Genomic DNA, 20,721 nt, shown 5'->3' with positions numbered 1-20,721 from the left:
CTGAACAACCATAATATTTTCGCCTATGTGAATCCCTCTAAAAAGGTTCAAAATCTTTTATTACTTCATAATGATATTCAAATTGGTAATGAACTCGTATAATTTTAGTCTGCTTAAACAAAAATATTTTAAGGAATATTGTGGAAAAATATGTTTGTAAAGGAAGTTTCAAACTTCCATTAATACACAAATATATTAAACAAGTGATAGATTTCTCTATATAGTATTGTAACGATAGCTTTTGCCTGACTTATTATTAGCAATAATAATATTGTGCATGGCTGGTAGCTATCGTTACTTCCAAACCAAATCTATGGAGTCTCTAATAATTACCTAATCAATTTGGCATCTTTTTATATTTTTGTGCGTGTCACTCCGCCTGTTCTTGTCTTCGGATACCAAGGACCCTAGGTACAGGTTTCTATACATTTTATACTTATTGTTTTCCAGCTATTTTAATATTTTAATCGTTAACTTAATTTCTATTCGGCGTTAAGCCTTTCTAAATAAATAGTATTGTACGTTGCAACTTGAGAGTTTAGTTAATTCATAGTTTAGTTCATTTTAGTTCATTCAAGGTACGACCGGCCCTTTTACTCTTCGGGCGGTTATATAAATTTATAAAGAGTCTCAAGGATTATTTCAGGGTAGATACTGGTTAGCTTCCTGTCCCGGCTAGGGTCCCTCGATTTAGCCCTAGAAGGCGGACAGTCATGAGTGTGGTCCACTCACCGCACTGCACCGTAACAGTATAAGAAATTGAGACTAGCTGTTAGGTACACTAGACTCAGAATATCTGAACCTTAACTGTGTGCCTGTATAAAAAAAATAATAGGTTAACCCCACTAAAATAGATATGTTCGTTACAGACTTATACAGTTTATATTTTTAATTTTAGTGGTCCTAATATATTTTTTTTGTAGAGTATACAAATAATAATTTGAATCTTTTGTATCAATGTGTGCATTGTGTGATCATATTAAGTATTTATTATTTTATTTATTAGCACATTAGTTATCAGTATTTTATTTTAGTAGATATGAGGGGCACAAAATATATATAATATGATACTATACATATTTAAATAAAATAAAATTTTAAAGTATTTAGTTATTTTAAATTTAATTAAAAAATATATAAATGTGTTTATAGTCAATTTTCACATCATATAATTAATTTACGTCAGTCGAAACTCAAAATATTATTTTAAGTATTAACAAATATTATTTCCTCAATTTTAATTAAAACTTGTATTGATATATTTTTATGCACATACAATTATAACTAATACATAGAAAAACTTTATAAGAAAATCAAAAACATCTTTATGAACAATTTATAATATTTAATAAGAATTTACTAGTATTATTACTCTTAACTAATATTTCACTATTGTTTTCCCAAAATGTTAAGTGGAGTGAAGGTTTTTCATTCATTTATTCTAAACTTCTCTACATATACATTTTCTTAAATTAGTTTTATAATTATAATTAATAATACAATTTGTTATATTTTGTATTTTATATACAATATGTCATATTTCGTCCATAACCACTGTTTTTAACATGAATTCCCCTTCACAGATCAAACTTAATTGATATTAAACAAGTTGTAATATAATAATAATAAAATTCATCTAAATTATGTACTCTAACTTCAATGTCCTTCAGATAAAATCACCCAGGATGGCCTACATTTTCTAGTTTCTAGCTGTTCAGTCTTACTCTTCTTTAACTTATATCTGTTATTGCGTTTTATGCTAAGCAATACAACCAATGACTCAAAATTTATTTACAGTAGTCTTATGAGTGTTATAATTGTAATCAATGTTATATTCCACATAAAGTTTAGGACATTTTATAAAAATAAATGAAGACATGAAGTGTGGTTTTATAAAACAATAAAATAGCAGTTTATGAAAATTGTTTAGTATATTTAATAAAAATATAAAAATATTGAAATATTTACTAAATAAAATTAAGTTTTTTTTTGTGATGATAACCGTGTGATAACATTTTGTGATAACAGTGTGGTAACCATTGTGGTAACTTGGGAGCTTCTGACCATCTGGGAACCTATGACCGAATGCCGTTTAAAACACGGTCTTAATAATAATATCAATAAAGTGGTAATTTTTTATCATTGGGGAACCTGGTAACAGCACAGAATAAACACAGCATAGTTATTCTGTGGTAACAGCTTACAAAAAATAATAAGTTCTACCATTTGCCCACGAGGAGCGTTAGCAGTATCTCAATTTTTTAGATAGGAACCATAGTTTAAATACATTTAATCTATGTAGGAACTCTTGTGGTCACTTTTTCATAGCTCGATATGGAACCAGATTATCTACAGCCGTGATACTAGCTTTTGTGGCGAATGCAGGTAAAAGGTTGCCCGGCCGGTGTCCGAAGACATTGTCTGGTAGTTGTCGTGTGCGTATTTATATGTGCGATCTGGGTGACTTTGATCACATGCGAGAAGTTCGCTACGGTTCGTCACAACTACCGAGATCTGGCGATCTGACCATGTGTTGAGGCAGTATCGATGCCGACAGCTAGGTTGTGCTAGCTGTGGCGCCTCGTAGCCATACATCCGCCACAGTGCTGTATGTGGGGCCGCCACACTTTCTTCGTTAAGGCTTAAGCGTTATCATTTAATTTATTATGATTATTATTACAATAAATTGAAATTGGGTTGCTTATATATTTTAATATTTAATAATAATGTATAAACATTACACTAATCATTAATTTTATTAAATAATAATAACAATTGTGCTAATCAGTAGTACTATTTTAAAAATAAACTCGATTAAAAATGACGGAAGAGAATATTGTTTTAGAAGGATTCCTCTGTCCAATTTGTAAAGTAGACTATGGCATAGATCTGAAGCTGTTTTTACATTTCCAAGAAGCACACAGTGAAGATCAAGATCTCGTGAAATCATTTAAAGGTTAATAGTATAAATTTATAAGTGTTACTCAAAAATGTATTTACAAATTTGTTTAATATAGTTGTATATATATATTTGTGTACAGATTTATTTGGTAAAGCAAAAGAAAAGATTTTGAAAAATGATATTATCAAAAAGGAAGAACGTCAATATACATGGCTTCCTCAAGAGCTGGGTACAGTTTGTCATATAAAATTTATGTCAATAGTTAAAAACATTAATCATACGGCATTCTTTTAAATTTGTCTCCCTTTTAAGAATGGCAAATTTAAATATCAAAGTATAATTCTAATCAATTGAGACAATTGAGGTTTGATATTTTCTATACTTTGCCGTTACTTATTTAAATTTTAATCATTCATTTTTTCATAATATTATTATTTATTATATGTATATTATATATACATATTTTTTTCATAATTTATAGGATTTTATCATAATTGCATTTTATATGTTTAGGAAAAAGCAGATCTCATATTGAAGATTTCAAAAGCTGTCGTAATAGATGGGTTGAACATTTTGTAATGGAAACTAATAAAACAGTAGTTCGACTTGAAAAATTACTTTGTAATTTACCTTCAGATCCTAATAAACGTAAAAGTAAGAATGTTAATATTTTTTTATGTATTTGTTCGTTATAACATTAAGTATTTTTTACAGTTCACGAACAATCTGTAGTACATTGGTTAGACGGCACGGATGTAAAACGATGTCCAGAATGTACTAAATCATTTAACATTACAAGGCGCCAACATCATTGCAGATTATGTGGGACTATTGTCTGTAATGAATGCAGCTGTTTTTTGCCTTTCTCTAAAGCATGTTAGTATTTTATTAACCAAAATAAGTTATTCCACATTATTTCCTGCAAAATTCTCTTACAAAGTTGTTAGACAAATTTTTTTTTCAAAAATATTATTGTTTTTCCCAAACAAATTGCATTATTAAAATTTTGAGTGACATTAATTTGTAACAAGATTGTGCAAAGACCATCATTATTTTATTTTAAATAAATCTTAATAATCAACTTTTATTAGATAGTAACATGAGGTACGTGTCATTATAAAAATTACATATAGGAGATTTTATCATACTATAGCTTATTTTTTTCTAAATTCATGAGTACCAAAATCTCAAACTTGTAAATTTGTCTCGTGAGGATTTTTTTCGTTTTAAACAATGATATATCAATGAATACCTTAACACATTAATGACTTAACTTATCAAATGGATAATAGATTTAAATTAGTTTATAAGTTGCATTTTTAATAAATAATTAAAAGACAAGATTTTTATTTTTATAATTATTGTAGATTTAAAATTTTTATAATCTTATGAAAAATTAAAATATCTAAAATGGGTGAGTTTAAAAGACTATTTGATTAATACTAAGTACACAATAAACTAAAAGATATTTTATATCCAAAAATTGTTTGTTAGTAATCTTATTTTCTTTACTAATAAAATTATTATTAATTTGTAAATTTGTTTTACTAATTTTTTTCTTAGTACTTTACTTGGTTATAGTGTTCATTGTCCCATAAATATTTGTGGGACATCTACTATTTTCTTATGATAATGATTTTTATTTTGTTTTAAAATGTTAAATTAAAGTATAGTTAGGTTTATGAATGGGCTGAATAAAAAATATGCTCATGCACAGCAGATAGTCAAAACTGTATAGTCTACTATATGAGCCGACGATAAATGAAAATGGTTTAAGTCACATTTAAGTTGTTTTTAATAATAGAAGATTTAAGTTTTGTACTTCTGTAACTTTGTATTAGCTAACAAAATTTTAAGTGGCACTCTCTAACGAACAAAGACTCAACTTAACTTACTTCACTGACTAAATGACTCTTTAAGAAGAGTATACTAATATGCCCTAGCGATATTGCGGATTTTTAAAAAATTTGACTTACGTCACTTTTATTCTCACCGTCTCATAAAATACTGAAGATTGAAAAAAAAATCAGTAAATACATTATAATATGTTGTTTTAGATGAGGCAATAAATGAGATAGCAAAAGATCAAACACTATCATCTACTCAGGATTCTATTAGTTTTCGACTTTGCACTCACTGTGGACAAGTATTAGAGAATCGTGAACAACTTAAGTACCGTGACAAGCAGCCTTCAATTTGTAACTATTATGAAAAAATCATGGAATGTCGCAAAAAAATAGAAAACGACCAATTAATTAAATTTAATCAGACTTACAACTTATTACAGTAAGAAGGTTCATCATAGTTTTTATATAATTTAATTGTTCTTATTGTCCTAATTGTCCTTAGGGAAGGTGAATCTTTATATTTAAACGAAGCAAATAAAATTAGAAGTAATATAGTTAGACTAGTTGAAACTATTGATGCTCTTAGGTAATTAATTTGACATAGTCTTTATGGTTATTTGTTTTCTTTACTGTTTATTTGAATTTTAATCAAATTTAACAAATGTTTAGTAATAGGATACTAAAATTGGAAAATGACAATCAGTCTACAAAAGTTGTGACCAAAAATATTAAGCTAGCAATGATACAATATGTACGCACGACAGTTCTTGCAATACCAGCTTTACCTACATTACAAGAAATTGAAGAAATTGCAAAAAAAAAACGGTAAAAATTTGTTTTTTTTTAATCCTTATAGTTTATTGTATCCTTATACACACACCAATTTAACTCGCTCGATGTGTGTTCATTCAGTTGTCTGGAACATTATTTTAATTATAAATATATATATAATTACATACTTGATTATGAATACTAAAATACATGTACAAAGTATCTTCAATCAGATAAAAAAATTCTATCAGCCATTATAGGTGTTTTCTAATGCTCAATGTTTTCAACAGGGATGCTGCAAAAGCCCGTCTTTACAATGGTCAAGAATTATTAAATGAATCTAAAATTAATCAACTCACTCCTAAACAAGGAAGAGTCTCATCAAAAAAAGTAAGTGTATTTTATTTATTTTTGATACTTCTCACAAGTACCAATTCAACATCAAGTGGGCACATGAAAATGATATTCAATAGTCAATAATAATAGTTACAAAATATAAATTAAAATATAGTAGTTTATCATTTTTAAAGCTCCTACAGACGATACAATTTAGTTAGCCTGACAGGACCATTAAATATTAGGTGTTGCGTTTACACAACTGAACTTGCAGCATGGCTTGATCAATATTTTTCGCTTTTCTAATATGCGCATTATCTGGCATCAACAAATATGGCCCCATTTTATTAAAACAAAACATTGGTATTATACCAGAAAGAGAAAAATGACACTAGACAAAGACAGGTTTTTAGTCAAACGACACATCTACACAACAAGACCTGACAAAATTATCAGGTCAACCAAATTGTATCATTTGTAGAGGTCTTACCTGAATCATGTCTATAGATTGATATTGCCCATTATTATATTCTTACTTAAATTTGCCTATCATTATAAATTATATATGTATTTATAATATGGCAATAAATAAAAATACATTGCAAAAATATAATTGATGTTAAGAAATACAATTATTGAAATGTAAATAATGTATAAAGTCTCAAGGAGTAATATTGAGGACATTTAAATGATATATTTTGTACATAGGAAATCAAATTAACGCTCGAAGATGGTTGGAGCCCTGTCACAAATGCAAATGTGAATTCGGATAATCCTGTGGTAGAACAAATGAACATAATAAGAAATTACATTATACAAGCTAAAGAGGCATATCGTTTTGATGAAGTAGCCAGTCTGGAAAAAAACTTGCAAGAGTTAAATGAAGAATATTTTCGAATGCAAAATAAAAGCAAGAATACTCAAAATGATTCAAATAATTGATGGTTTTTCTAGTCCGATAAAAATTATATTTTTTTAATAATAGTTAAATCACAAGAGATTTGTAAAATAATAATATATATAATATAAATATAGTAATTGTCGATAAGTCTATATTTATCACAAAAAGTTATGAAGTGTTACTACTATTTTCTTTAATTTATTTTACAAATAAAAAAATAATTCTGAATACCAATTAATAAAACTACAAATTGACAAAATAATAGAACTATCAGACAGAGAAAATAAGTCACTAATAAGTTTTTATGTTTATAAACTTTAGATATATATATATATATTATTCTAAATGAGGAATGTTTTATTTTTTATTGATTTCAAACTCTGGTAATGGATCTCGCCAGTAAACAAACTGATTGTAGTCCACTTCTTGTAACTCGTGTAACACTGGAAACATTTGATCGACCATTGTGCTCATATATGTATATCTAAAAAAAGTATATATATTATGTTTTCTGTCTATCGTACTAGACTATTTGATTTTAAAGCAATATTATGTTATTTAATAAAATTTATGCCGGTTATATATTAGCAAAACAACACAAGTTAAAAATTATTGCAACACTTCACTTCTCTGTTTGCAAGGTAAATAAAATATTGTAGATAATAAAATATATTAGTGTATATATATATATATATATATATATAATTCTATAATTGTGATTTGTATTTTAAAACATAAATAGGAGACATTTAAAAAACAACTCCACACATACACAAAAAATGTACTAATTATTTTCATCTTTTTTTTGCTAATAAGGTAAAGCAGACGAATAATTAACTATTTATTATTATTATATTGAACACTAATTATAAATATATTTTTTGTCACAACTTTTTTCTGTTACAATTTCAAACAAATATTAATGGGAGAATATATAAAAGTACACAAAAAAAAATAATATTTATTTCTTAGTATTATAAAAGAAATACTGTTGTCATTTGTTTTGTCTGAAAATTAAATATCAAAAATATAATTGGAACCGCATTTAGACGCAGGCACCATAAAAAAGTATTATTTTTAATTATTTGACAATTTCAAAAAAAATTCTATACTAATGCAATATATAAGTAAAACTTGCTTATTTAATACAATCCATTATTTTATTTTGCATTAGCCAAACATGTTAAATTAATATTACAATGTTATTATTTAAAATTTATTTTTTATTTTGATTAACTTCTAAAAAATGTGTAGTAATATTTTTTACAATTAAATAATAAACTTCAAATGTTCCTTTTTAAGTTAGACAATGTGATTTGCAGGTTATTTTTCAAAAATGTCAGAACCTTCTCACTTAAGTTGGAAGGTGAGTATACCCCCCCCCTGCCCTTTGGTAAAGCCCGCACCAAAGGTTCAGCCTAGATTGTCTACAGATCCAAAATATAATAATACACATCAATATTTAATAAATATGTTATTATTATTTTGAATAAAGTAAAGCAAAAACTAAACTCAATAAGGCAATTATAATTGGAGTTAAGTATTACTTAGAATTGAACTGTTAGCGTCTCATGCAAACCCCGTGAAAAAGTTTAGATTACTATCCCTTACCAAATGTTTCGCATTCTAAAGAAGTGGTACTAATGGTTTCCCCACCATTGATTATAACATTACAAACGTCATTGTTACAGTTTGTAACGTCACTGTTGTTGGTCAAAACTGGGAATAGATCGTTAACAATACAACTCTGTCCAATATAACTGAACAAGAAATGTGTTGAAAAAAATTGATGTATACATTCTTCTTATCTACATATTCATCAAATAATTATACTCACGATGATTGAAATGTTTGTGTTAGTTCGTGTTTTAACTCTCCTCTGTGATTTATTGTGAAAATTCTTGAAATCGGTATGCCAATAGCCTGGTAAGACCAAACATCCTAAACATAAAATTTTAATTATTTTGATAAATTCACTCAATTTAAAACATTTAAGCTAAAAATGGAAAAGATTCAATAGGACTGAAGGCGATTGTACTAATATTTCAAACTTCATAGTAAAAACTTACATTAATTTTATTACCATAACCCGCATAAAATGGTTTATTATCAGACGGAAATAAAGCTTGAATATCTTTAAGACATGATATTTTGAATTCTTCGGGTTTTTTCTCAATTACTTCACGATGAAAAGCATTTAATAAACTGGTTGGATTTAACAGAACTGGACCTTCAGGTAATGACAAATCTTCTTGTTTAATGCTTTTTAAATATTCCCTAGTCACTCTAGACTGGCCAATTGCTCGAGCAGATAAATATAATAGTTTATAACCATTATCTTTTATTTTAGTAAACAATTTGGCAACACCACTTTGAGCCCAATCTTTACCGACAATGGGCAGTATATGACCTAATACGTCAGATCTGAAAACAGGATATGATAATTTTCTATTCTTTCAAATTTTCAAATCGCACGGTAACCATTAAAACTTACTTAGTAATGGTTCCATCAATATCCGATATGACTATTTTATCATCGTACCTCCACTTAAACAAAAAACATTTACAATGACTAGTTCCTTGATAAGCAGTGGTTACACTGAAGACTATTTCATTCGATCCTTCTCTTAAATTTAATTTTGCCTGTAAAAAAAAAATGACAAACTTCAGTTGTAGTCACAATACAGCCCTTCACCTATTGCTATTTTTGAATATTTTAGTAATTATTATATTTTTAATTGTATTATAAATTATAAAAGATAGTTAGTGGTTTTAATTTTTTTATTAATGCATGTTTACAATTTGTTCAGAAGTCAAACGTAATGTTTTCTTGTATTTATCGTTTTTATCCTTTGACTTGAAAGTCAATTTAGTAGTTTCCATCTCAAGCTCGGAATCCGTTGAACTGTAGCACCTTTGTCTTATACTAAAAATATCGAGCTTCAATAAATAACATTCATTATTTCATAACAACAACACACTTAAAACTATTCAATATTCAACAAATTGTTTACTAAATTATATAATCATTTAAAGAGCCTACATGTAATTATCTGAAAATTCAGGATCTACTTTTCCATCAATTTCTGATTTAATACATTCAGATATAATTGAATTGTGCAACATTTCATTAGGCATATTCTGAGAACTACTTTTTATCTCATCCATATTATCATCTGTAAAAAGAACAAAGAAAATACATTTCTTTTATTGAATTAACTAAAATGTCCTTAAAACATGCAACCATATTTTTTTGTCTTGACATAATCTGGTAATTGAACATATCATTCTGGTTTTATTAGAGAAATCAAAAACTAATTTTTAAAAGAAAAACTATTTTCAATCATTTTTTATAATCATGATATTATTCAAACAAGATGTTGTTTAAAATACATTTTTTTAGATGAAAAATATTACAATTTAGTTGTGTATGAATAATATATTATTCATTCTGTGGTTCTGTTTCATACAACCACAGCGATAATTACCGGTAAAAATAAAACATATACCAAAGTCAACGTTTTAGTTTTTCTTGCTTCTATTAATATCTATCTATATTGAGTTAATCATTTGAGTTATTTGAAATAATACTATTTTTTATTTTATTCGTTAGTCACATTTTCATTTTTTTACTTTTAAAATATGTAAAAAATCTAATTTTATTAAGATGTTTTATTTTTGTTGAAATCAATAAATAATTTATATTATATTCTTCTTAGAACTTGTTTTCTTAATAAGCAAAATATTATGGCGTGATTTATATATTAGTCAATCAGTTGATGTTAAAGTAATTCGCGTGTTAATTGACGTCAATAGAAGTATTGCATTGTATACAGTTTTTGTTCTAGAAAATTTTTTTGGTCTTATATAAAAGGGAGTCAGGGGTATGTTATTCACTCACTTATAACAAGTCTTTATTATTAATTTATATTATATTTAATATTAGTGAAATATTACTGTTTTATTATTACTATAAAACTTGTGTTTAATTATTATTTTGTCTTGATCCACGTACATACACACCTCAATATCCAGCAATTTTTAATTATAAAATCTGGATATCTGGTAATTGGATACCTAGTAGTTTAACCTGATCTCAAGAAATATTCCATACAACATTTCAGACCTCTCAATCTTTTTTTTCAGTTATCATTTTAAAATGTATTTATTTAGTTCATTTTTTCAATTGCCATATTGTTTTGTACGATTGATGTTACTATAAAGTGACATGAAATGTTAAACTGGCCAGTTATTTGTATATAAAAATATAGTCATAAGAGTACATTTATTCCTGTATCATAAACAATTATAAATGGGGTGAGATATTTACCTGCTGATTCTATAGGTTTTGTGTCTTTGCTAGTTCGACTCCAATTAAACCAGGACGTATAACCTCGATTTAAACCTTTAGTTTTATCTTCTTGTACCTTTGATCCATGTATATCATTCTATGGCAAACAATTTAAGTATACATGAGATAAAATTAGATCATACTATAGATATAACAAAAGCATGAGCATCTCAACAATTTCAGTTGTACCTGAGGCAATGGTTTTTGATAAGCAGCTATTGAGATCAACTGTGGTAATGCGGCCTGGCAACTATAGTATTTTTTATTAATGCACACAACAAGATTAGGATTCTTTACAAGATTATTGAATTCTGATTTGAATTCTACATAACTTATTTGATGAGCTACAAACTTTTCTTCAGTTAGTTCATTGCCATCTAAATTATTTAACCCACCACAGAGTGAAACCGTTACGTCATATGTCATACTATTGAAAATAAAACAATATAAATACATTTAAAAAAAAAATACAAAATAATAAATATTATAGTTTACTTTTGATGGTACTTTTCTTCAAAATCACTATCTAACGATTTCGGTCCTTCCCTATCCATACTAGTTGGTGAATGTGATAGAGAAGCACCTTTACCCGACTCGACATCATCGTCTTCTATTTCATCAGTTACTTTGACTTCATCCTGTCTTGGTGGTGACTGATTGTACAAATACATTTCCAAAACCTTAGGATCTAGCTGTTCTGCACATAAATCAGCTAAGTAAATACCAGCATTCTCAGAAGAATTATGACGAATGTGTTTGGTTTTCTTCATAAAACCTAACATATTAGCTAACATTGATCTCTGATTTGCTGCTTCTTGCTTTTTTGAAGCTTCTTGCAAGTTCAACTTTGAATCATCAGAATCTAAACTACTTCTACGAGCGGGTGGTGTTGGTAACTCTCCCCAACGCCATGATTGATGATCATTAGCACAGTTTTTTAAATCAGTCGTATTAGCCGCAGAAGTTCCAATAAAGTTTTCTATAGCTGTATCTCGGACTCGTTGTTGCAGTTCATATTCAGTATCTGACTGAACAGTCGAACAGTTATATTTCACTTCCCCTGAGCTGAAATCATATTTACATAATTTACACATTTTGTAAGTACTATACAAACTTAGCCAACTTATTGTTAATTCGATACAATATTAATTCTTTGTGTATTTATTACAATACTGATATCCAATCACACAATAAAATATGTATAATTAAAAACATTTAAACCATCTCGTCTGGGAATGTTATGAAGAGAGAGGAATCGGAAGCAATAAGAATGGTAATAAAATAAACAGAAGAGAAAAGAGGGTAAGTGGAAAACTGAAAAACAGTGGTTGAGAATGATGTGAGAACTGCAGGTGTATGCAAAGATGTGGAAGATTGTATCATGTGGAGGGTTAGGAAAAGGGTAGCCAACCCAAACTTAATTGAGAAGAAAGAGAACATTTATTATTAAAACTATAGCAATATTTCAGTTTGATATCAATAAAAAAAATGGCAATATCATTATCTTCCAAGACCTTTATTATAGTCAGTTGATGGCTACGACTAATAAAAAAGTTTAAGATTTTATTTACTTAGAGCTAGGTGAAACATCTGTATCACTAAAAAAGTGTAAGTCGTTTTCTAAATATTGATCATGGGAACGGTCATCATTGTCTATTAAACATGAAGCAGCAGGAAGATCACACGATCCAAACGTATTGCCAATTTTTTTTGTTTCATCTTTATCTTTACGTTTAATCATAGATTTTTTACGACGCCGTTTACGCATTTGTGGTCGTGGAGGAGAATCTTCAATTGGCCTAAATTTTGAACAATTAAATTCTGGAGCTCTACAATCAACTGTCTCAGCACAAAACGTTTTGGGTACAGTTAATTCTGACTGAGAGATGAGCGCATATTCTAAATTTTTTCGCCTATAACAAATAAATATAAATATTGTAGTAAAATTATATTGATTTAAAAAGACATTTTTTTAATAATATATATTTTACTCTTCGTCGTCGGGTATTGGGGAGCATGCTAGATGGGGTGGTATGGTTTCCAGATTATCTTCTTCTGATATTTCTTCAACAAAAAATGCTTCACCCGATTCTCCAAGCTTCATGTAAAGCTGAGAAGGCTCCCCATTAATTTCTACTTCAACCTAAAAATTAAAAACTAAAACTAATGCTATCCATATAATATAATAGTTATCATATATAGAGTCTTTATAAAACAAAGTTTACATATTATATACAGGTATTATATTATATACAGGTTTACATATTATATAGTACATGCAATCCTGCTAAATCACCGTGATAACCCCTATATTATCTTAAAATAAATTATCATTATATATTTTAGGCACTTTATTCCCTATAATAATAATTTTAATGTTAAGAGTTAAATTATATTTATTCAAAAGCTAACTGACATCAGTTACTGATAAGTAGGGCAAGCTTGGTCAATAACATTAACATTAATGGTAATCAAGTTCAACCTAGGGAGCAGAGTGACCGATATGGAAATAGAATTTTATATAATATTTTATATATATATATGGTTTTATTACTTAATAAATATGATAAATAAATAAATTAACTGCTTATTATTATTTTTTAAATAATGTTATAAGTTACATGTAGTTGTTATGTACTTGTATATCATATTAGAATACCGTACGTTTTTATTCTTTTAAGGTCATAAAGTTAAAGGCTAAGATAAAAAGTTCAACGATTCCAACTAAAATTGCATAATATTAGTAATAATCATGAAGGTATTAGTACTTAAGGAACATGCTACAATTAAAAATTTGTTTAATAGCAAATATGTATGAATGTAAGCAATTCATAATTTAATAAAATAAAATTGACATAAAATTTCTGACATACATTTTTTTTGTGTACATTCATTTTTTATTCTCTTTTGTAATAATTTAAACAGACACTTTACATATACCCAATATTTTTTAATGCACTATCTACTATATGGCCAGGGTTAGAAAATAAATGAAAAACAAATTATTATTAAGTTAAAATAAATTATTGTTGACAATTTTTTTCTAATAAATATAAATAAGAAAAGTAGATGTGATTATCTTAATTTTTAAGACATTTAACACCATTGACGCGTAAACGTGTCTAGTTTACATACATTTCTATAGGGCCAAAATCGAGAGTGGCGTTGAAAGTGTTAAATAATTTATTTTTTCAAAAGTTTAATACTTGTACTGTTTTATTTGCAAAACATATCAATATAATTGGGTTACAGATTATACCATAAATTAAGTAGGTTAATTGTTAATAAATGATGATTGTAAATACAATTTTTGTTATATAATAATATTGACAATGTTTAATTGGAACTAAAAACGTTTAATTATATTTTATATTTATTACACAATTAAACAGGAACAATATTTGGTTTTCTCTATACAAAAAAAGGTACATTTCATTAAATGTTATTTCCTCAGTCCTAAATAATTACCTTACTCTGACCTTACTATATTTTTTGATAATATTATTATCTGATCTCGTTAAAAATAGATGTTTATAGATGGATACACTTTTTATTTTCAAAATGTCTAACGGTTCAGTTGATAGCCCAGAACTTCTAGAGAGATTATCTCTAGAAGTACCTAGAGATAACACTCGGCATCATATTGTTATTTTTGTAGAGCATCAGTCAAAAAATTATGTTTTAAATAGACCTATATGTTGAATGTTAAATGTATGTAATAAATTGTCCGATTTTGAATTTTTTTTTGTTAATATCACTAAATTAAATTGAAGTGCCTTAAATGTATGTGATTAGATATATGTTTCAGTGAATAAGAAGTTAAGTTAAATGTTAAAATATGTATTGTGTATATTATAAATTATTGTATTGCTTGCATCTGTACTCATTTTCCCATGCGGGACATTACTCTTATAAATAAATAAATAAAAACTATTAAGTTATCATAAATTATTCACGTAAATTTTAGTATAAATAATATTTTCTTATTATTATTTATTAGTCTTTATCTACAGAAAAATTATCCTCAAAATATTATTCCTAATTCCTTAATGATTACTAAATGTGTTTATTGTTACAGTATAATGGCTATGTAATACAATTTACAAAAAAAGAAAATAGAATAAAAAAAATGGCAATATAATTTAAACTTACAATTTTTTCCCTACTTCGAAGTACGCCAATTTTACCAAACCGCACGTGAAATGGAGAGCATGTGAATGTTCCATCTGGCTGTTCAACAACAACTATGTCTATTGCTCCAGTTAAGGTGGCTGGATTAATTTCATTGTAAACATGTCGAAAATTGCTGATGAATTTTCCTAGATAATTCATCCTTTGTCACAACAGATAACACTATAGTTTCACTGACCACTGTAACAAAATAAAAGATTATTAATTAGTTACATGCACGCTAAAATCAAACATAATATAGACTAACATTTATAAGTACTCTTACCTAAATTTATTATCAAATGCTAAGATAACCAATGAGTTAAAATTTACATTATTAACAAGAGATATTGTAATTTGTTTAAGATGTCTTGTAACTAGAATAACGATTAACAAAGAAATAGACAATATTTACAGCAATATGCTTATAATAATGAACAAACTGTTGTGCTATGATTCACCGTCCAGAACATTATTACAATTTGTGTTTACACTTGTCACACTTCACAGTCTCGTTCTAAACATAACTCATGTGACTGTACAGTGTACTGTATACATCAAATGTGTATCAGTCATCAGACATCAGTGTATACTGTATAGTTGTTTTGGTTTGAATGCGCTGAATCTAATTTCACTGATCCGAACAGCTGATTTCGCACTTAACGCACAAAGGAGCGTGCGCTTGCGCGTGCCGCGGTGTACCTATATACGTATAATATGACCATGCCCAAGAGCAATATCAAGCATGTTTTATGTATTCATATACATCACAATAGACGTGAAAAAGTGACCTATTTATCACAGCTGTTTCGTATCGTTTAAAAACATAACCATAACATATCTATAACTTCTCAAATTTTAGGTAGACATTTACTCGTGTATTTACTTATGTGTTTTATATGTTTTTTTAAAAGTGGTATGCTCTTATACTTAGCATTATGGTTGAAATATACAGGTTATTGACTATTGTACATCGTCTCGAATTTTTATCTTCAGAAACAAAATGGCAGCGTAAGGGGATATCAGTTTTACTATATTATATTTTTCTGTGTACTTCAAGTATGAAGTATATAAATACTTGATTTTATGCTGACATATTTGTTTTTATCATCGAATATTTTATGAAGAAAGGGTTTTGTGCAAATTGCAATAACATTGTATATTTAAAATTTCAATAATTATTCTGGATTCATGCTTAGCATAACTAAATAAACAGGCATAGTCGCTGGATTAGAAACTTTTCCTATCTTTCCGATTTTGCACACTTGAGTCTTCACCCAGTCATGGAAGATAGTACTATGGGAAATTAAATCGGTAATCCTTTTTTTCCAAGATTGATGAAGAATTTCTCTGCGCAGTAATTAGCATTAAAAAAAAAAAAAGATAGCTGCTTTCTGCGTAAGGCCATTTAATTCTTACCCCCCCCCCTCCCATCTACAACGTCAATTACCATGAACCGAATCGACAATTATTCAATACCTCAAATAAAACTACTAAAAATCAGAAGGCCAAAGTTAAAAAAAACAGCAGAGAAACATTTGCAGTACAATTTTGTTTGCAATATAAATATCATTATTTATTACTAGTATTTTTACGGATCAAATCAAAATTGTGAAAAAATAATAACACAAATTTGTATGTAGATTTGTCCTCCTCCATTTACATTGTCCAAAAATACGTATAGGTCATGTCATAATAATGTATCATTCGAGGACGTGGCCGGTGGCATCAAAAAGAAATTTTCGGATGTTATAGGATAACCACGTCACACATTGGTCTAGAATCCGAAAAAAGCGATCGAAAATGGATTTTTCAAAATGGTCGTTGAGACCTAATTTGTTTAGTAGTTACCTAAGTTCTGTAGTATATGTAAATACCCAGTTTTAATTTTTAACATTTTTTTTGCTACTAGAAATGCTGAGTTAAAGATGAGAGGTCACCTACTGTTATATTTGTTAACTGTACGTTTCATTATAGCATATTGTCCAATGTTGAATTATAATATATTTTTACTCCACCTCCCCTCTTTTTTCTGTTAAATAACATTTTTTATACAATCATTATTAATTAACTTTTTTTTACGAAATTCAGCCACAAAAAAAGCGTATTACTCGCCAAATCGACATTAAAATACACAAACAGGTGTAGTGAAAAAAAAAATTAAGCTGCAATAGTTATGGTGTGAGTAACTAAATAATTGCTATAATTTAGATGCGGAATAGTTGTCCAACCAATTGAAATTGAACAATATTATTACTGAATTTTCTGCTCCTTTTACAATGACCGAACTGGAATGGGCATTGGGCCAAACTAAGGAATATAAATCGTCAGGCTTAGATATGATACTTTCCGAATTTATCATATACTCAGACCCAAATACCCGCCGATACCTAGTCAAGCTTTTTAACGTAATTTTGGATTCGAGCGAATTACGAAAATTGTTTAGGGTTACTAAAATTCACGCAATAAGGAAACCTGAAAAAGATGGAAATGATGCTGGTGATTATGGACCTATCTCACTTCTTAGTAGCTCTTATAAGCTTCTAAAACGACTTTACACAATCGAATAGCGTGAAAGTATTTTAAATGAGGCCCTGGACAACTTAAGAATTTACTTTTCAAAATGGACGCTCAAACTTAACAGCTCAAAAACTGTTTCTTCTCTTTTCCATTTAAAGAACAGAGAAGCTAACGTTGAAATGAAAATCAAGTCGGAAGATCAGAGTATTAAGCATGAATTTACTCCTAAATACCTTTGAGTTATTCTAGATAGAACATTGACCTATAAGAGACATCTCGAAAACACAGCAAACAAAATAAGAACAAGAAATAACATAACCTGCCAGCTTGGCAGGTACTATGTGGGGAGCAAATACTCGGACTTTGTGAACCTCTGATTTGGCATTGGTATACTCAGGGGCAGAGTGTTGTGCGCCTGTTTGGTCCTTAAAATCAACTCCTTTAGCCTGGCTCCCTGTTATGGCAAATATTCCCCCTCTAGACGAGAAGAGGCACTCAGGAAAAAATTGAAAAAATATCTAGAAAATCCTAGCCTCCCAAACCGTTCAACTATTGACTCCCTTCAATAAATGAGACTAAAATCGAGGGACCCGGTATGGAATGGAATTGCAAATATTAATTTAAACGAGTCCCAAATAGCAAATAAATGGATTGATAAATGGAAGGAAGAGTCACCCAAGAATAACCATTTAATTCGCGACCCTAACAACCGCCTGCTTGGATTCGATCTCTCCAGAAAACAGTGGGTACTCTTGAACAGATTCCGATCTATTCACGGACGTTGCGCGTACCTTATGCACAAATGGGGATTAGGGACATCAAGTAGTTGTGAATGTGGAAATGCCAATCAAACGATGACACATATCGTGGAAGAATGCCCCTTATATTCATTCGAAGGCGGATTGGTTATCCTCCACAACTTAGCAGACGGAGCTACAGAATGGTTGGTTAAGCTACCATTAGACTCAGGGCCGGACTTAGAGGGGGGGTTTGACACCCCCCCCCCACTCGGAAAACTCAAGTATACCTAGTCGGCACATTTCGAACAAAAAGTCGGTAAATATTATATCCCCCATAAAATTATACAAATAACATATTTATTATTTTTATTTTATAAAAGTAGGTAGGTACATAATTTTTATTGGAATCTAGCGACGAATAGTGAATAGTCGGCATACGGACGACCATACGAAAATATAATTTTAGTTTTTAGTAAAAAAAAAACAATGCAGTTTCGGTTATTCCCGATTTTAGCAGAAGTATTATTATTTGTTTATAATAACTGTGGTGTATATTATTATATCAAACGATGTTCGGTCATGGGACCTATTGGTCGATTGTAAACAAACATTCTATCCCTCTATAAGTATATATTTTTATTTTAGTTTTTAAATTCTAAAAAATTCCCTACTATAAAAAAAAAAACCTACTCTTCTGTTTTAGACACATCACATAACCCATAGTATTAAGTCTGCAGGCAAAAAGTTAGCGGGTTTATTTTTGCTTGTCCCGTGTGCGCGTGTAAAATAATAAGTATTGGTTATAAATGTGTGTAATCTAATATATATATATAAATGGTTAGAGAATTAATATGAAACACCAAGGAGCTGCTAACAATCCTTTTGAGTCTGCCAGAGTAAATTTTGAACAGAAGGTATGAGATGGATACGTATTTAGAATAAATCATTAAGCCAGATTTTTAAGGCCTATGAGAGTTCCTTGGTACTACTTCACTATGTCTTGTTTCTTCTTTATTACTATCGTTGCGGTGGGATATTACCTACTATAATATCCTACTATACTATATATATAGCGAGCAGGGAGCAGACATGAGCATTATTTTTAAATAGTGTACCTAACTAAAATAAAAATAAAATTGTATTTAGATAATAACTCATAAAAAAATACACTTTTGTTTTTATTTCAAAGATTTTAATAATAATTTTGAATACAATTTCATTATTTTTTATAAAATTATTTAAAATAAGACTATTTGGATTATATCTCGGTTAAATTGCAGTTGAAACTGCAATACGTTATAATTATGTTAAATAAATTCAAAATTTTTCAAAATAATGCTTTTAAAGTAGGGCTCAAATTGTTTTAGTATTGGTGACTGAGAATTGAAAATGTAGTAATAAAAAAAATTGTTAGCTGCCTAAAACATTTTAAAAATCAAAAAAATCAAGTCATAAAATATTTACGAAAGTACTCAAATATTTTAGTCGACAATTAAAATTTTAAAGTCGGCATCTTCATTTTGACACCCCCCCTTGCATATTTCTTAGCACCGGCCCTGATTGGACTTATAACTCCATTAACTATAAAAAAAGAAATTGCCGTAATAATTATTTATTATTACCTATTATCAATGATAATATTATGATTATTACTATTATTGTTATAATGTATTACTATTACTTTATTCTATCTGTTTGTCTTACATATATTTATTGTGTGATAATGTTATAAATTTGTTATAAGCCATTCGCTAAAATTATAAAACACCAACAAATACATTTTTTGTAGTTATTATAATAAACTTAATTGAATTTATTTAATCTAATTTGTTATTAATTTAATTACTAATTAATTATTTTGACTTATTAAAAAATCAAATTTACTTAGTTATATTTGTATTACTTCAATAAATACAGTTTTAAATAGTTCATATTATTAGTTTACCAATTTAAAATGTATGTTTTAATTCGTTTGTTAGACCACTATTGTGCTTAACGGCCCATTTATATTCTATTTCCAGAAAGTGTACTTTACAAGATATGGGATTTATACTGAAAATATACTATATCTATAGTCTATACTAAATATGCCTTATACTGAAATAAATTGATTATTTTGAAATATTGCCTTATCGTACAGGAGTTATTATAACTTCGGCGGGTAATTATGATTTACTACAATG

The 20,721-nt window shown here is 28.3% G+C and overlaps 2 protein-coding genes across 7 annotated transcripts in view; one reads left to right on the top strand and one right to left on the bottom strand.

The window, feature by feature from the left end:
* The first annotated feature begins 2,280 nt into the window (after positions 1–2,280).
* LOC126835669 (rabenosyn-5) lies at positions 2,281–6,928 on the top strand. Its single transcript, XM_050568406.1, has 9 exons — positions 2,281–2,956; positions 3,042–3,131; positions 3,416–3,556; positions 3,617–3,778; positions 4,960–5,188; positions 5,252–5,335; positions 5,419–5,574; positions 5,811–5,910; positions 6,565–6,928. The coding sequence occupies exons 1-9, from the start codon at positions 2,821–2,823 to the stop codon at positions 6,796–6,798; spliced, it is 1,332 nt and encodes a 443-aa protein (XP_050424363.1). The 5' UTR covers positions 2,281–2,820; the 3' UTR covers positions 6,799–6,928.
* LOC126835664 (phosphatidate phosphatase LPIN3) overlaps positions 6,910–20,721 on the bottom strand; it is a 207,466-nt gene continuing 193,654 nt past the window's right edge. For 2 of the 6 annotated variants that reach the window (XM_050568395.1, XM_050568393.1), the window contains exons 2-14: positions 15,261–15,479; positions 13,100–13,251; positions 12,680–13,021; positions 11,604–12,173; positions 11,298–11,535; positions 11,088–11,205; positions 9,801–9,933; positions 9,557–9,683; positions 9,252–9,400; positions 8,827–9,181; positions 8,595–8,698; positions 8,369–8,517; positions 7,115–7,241 (exon numbers count right to left, since the gene is read on the bottom strand). In XM_050568395.1, coding sequence (XP_050424352.1) covers positions 7,228–7,241; positions 8,369–8,517; positions 8,595–8,698; positions 8,827–9,181; positions 9,252–9,400; positions 9,557–9,683; positions 9,801–9,933; positions 11,088–11,205; positions 11,298–11,535; positions 11,604–12,173; positions 12,680–13,021; positions 13,100–13,251; positions 15,261–15,440 — 2,631 coding nt within the window. In that variant the 5' untranslated portion in view covers positions 15,441–15,479 and the 3' untranslated portion in view covers positions 7,115–7,227. Of the gene's footprint in view, positions 7,242–8,368; positions 8,518–8,594; positions 8,699–8,826; positions 9,182–9,251; positions 9,401–9,556; positions 9,684–9,800; positions 9,934–11,087; positions 11,206–11,297; positions 11,536–11,603; positions 12,174–12,679; positions 13,022–13,099; positions 13,252–15,260; positions 15,480–15,564; positions 15,892–20,721 lie in introns of those variants that run through there. The other 4 variants (XM_050568397.1, XM_050568392.1, XM_050568396.1 and 1 more) reach the window with 4 other exon arrangements.

The sequence above is a fragment of the Adelges cooleyi genome, unplaced genomic scaffold, assembly GCF_023614345.1.
Source record: "Adelges cooleyi isolate 19-005CV unplaced genomic scaffold, UGA_ACOO_1.1 ACOO_flye_CR_arks_rails_tigmint_CR_PRNA_23, whole genome shotgun sequence".
Classification (NCBI taxonomy): Eukaryota; Metazoa; Arthropoda; class Insecta; order Hemiptera; family Adelgidae; genus Adelges; species Adelges cooleyi.
This window is presented reverse-complemented; position numbering and strand designations above follow the sequence as displayed.

Excerpts from the sequence above, each read along its gene's own strand:
- LOC126835669 (XM_050568406.1), top strand. The coding sequence starts at position 2,821 with ATGACGGAAGAGAATATTGTTTTAGAAGGATTCCTCTGTCCAATTTGT. Across the intron at positions 2,957-3,041 it reads TCTCGTGAAATCATTTAAAG|ATTTATTTGGTAAAGCAAAA; the intron begins GTTAATAGTATA and ends ATTTGTGTACAG. Across the intron at positions 5,189-5,251 it reads CAGACTTACAACTTATTACA|GGAAGGTGAATCTTTATATT; the intron begins GTAAGAAGGTTC and ends AATTGTCCTTAG.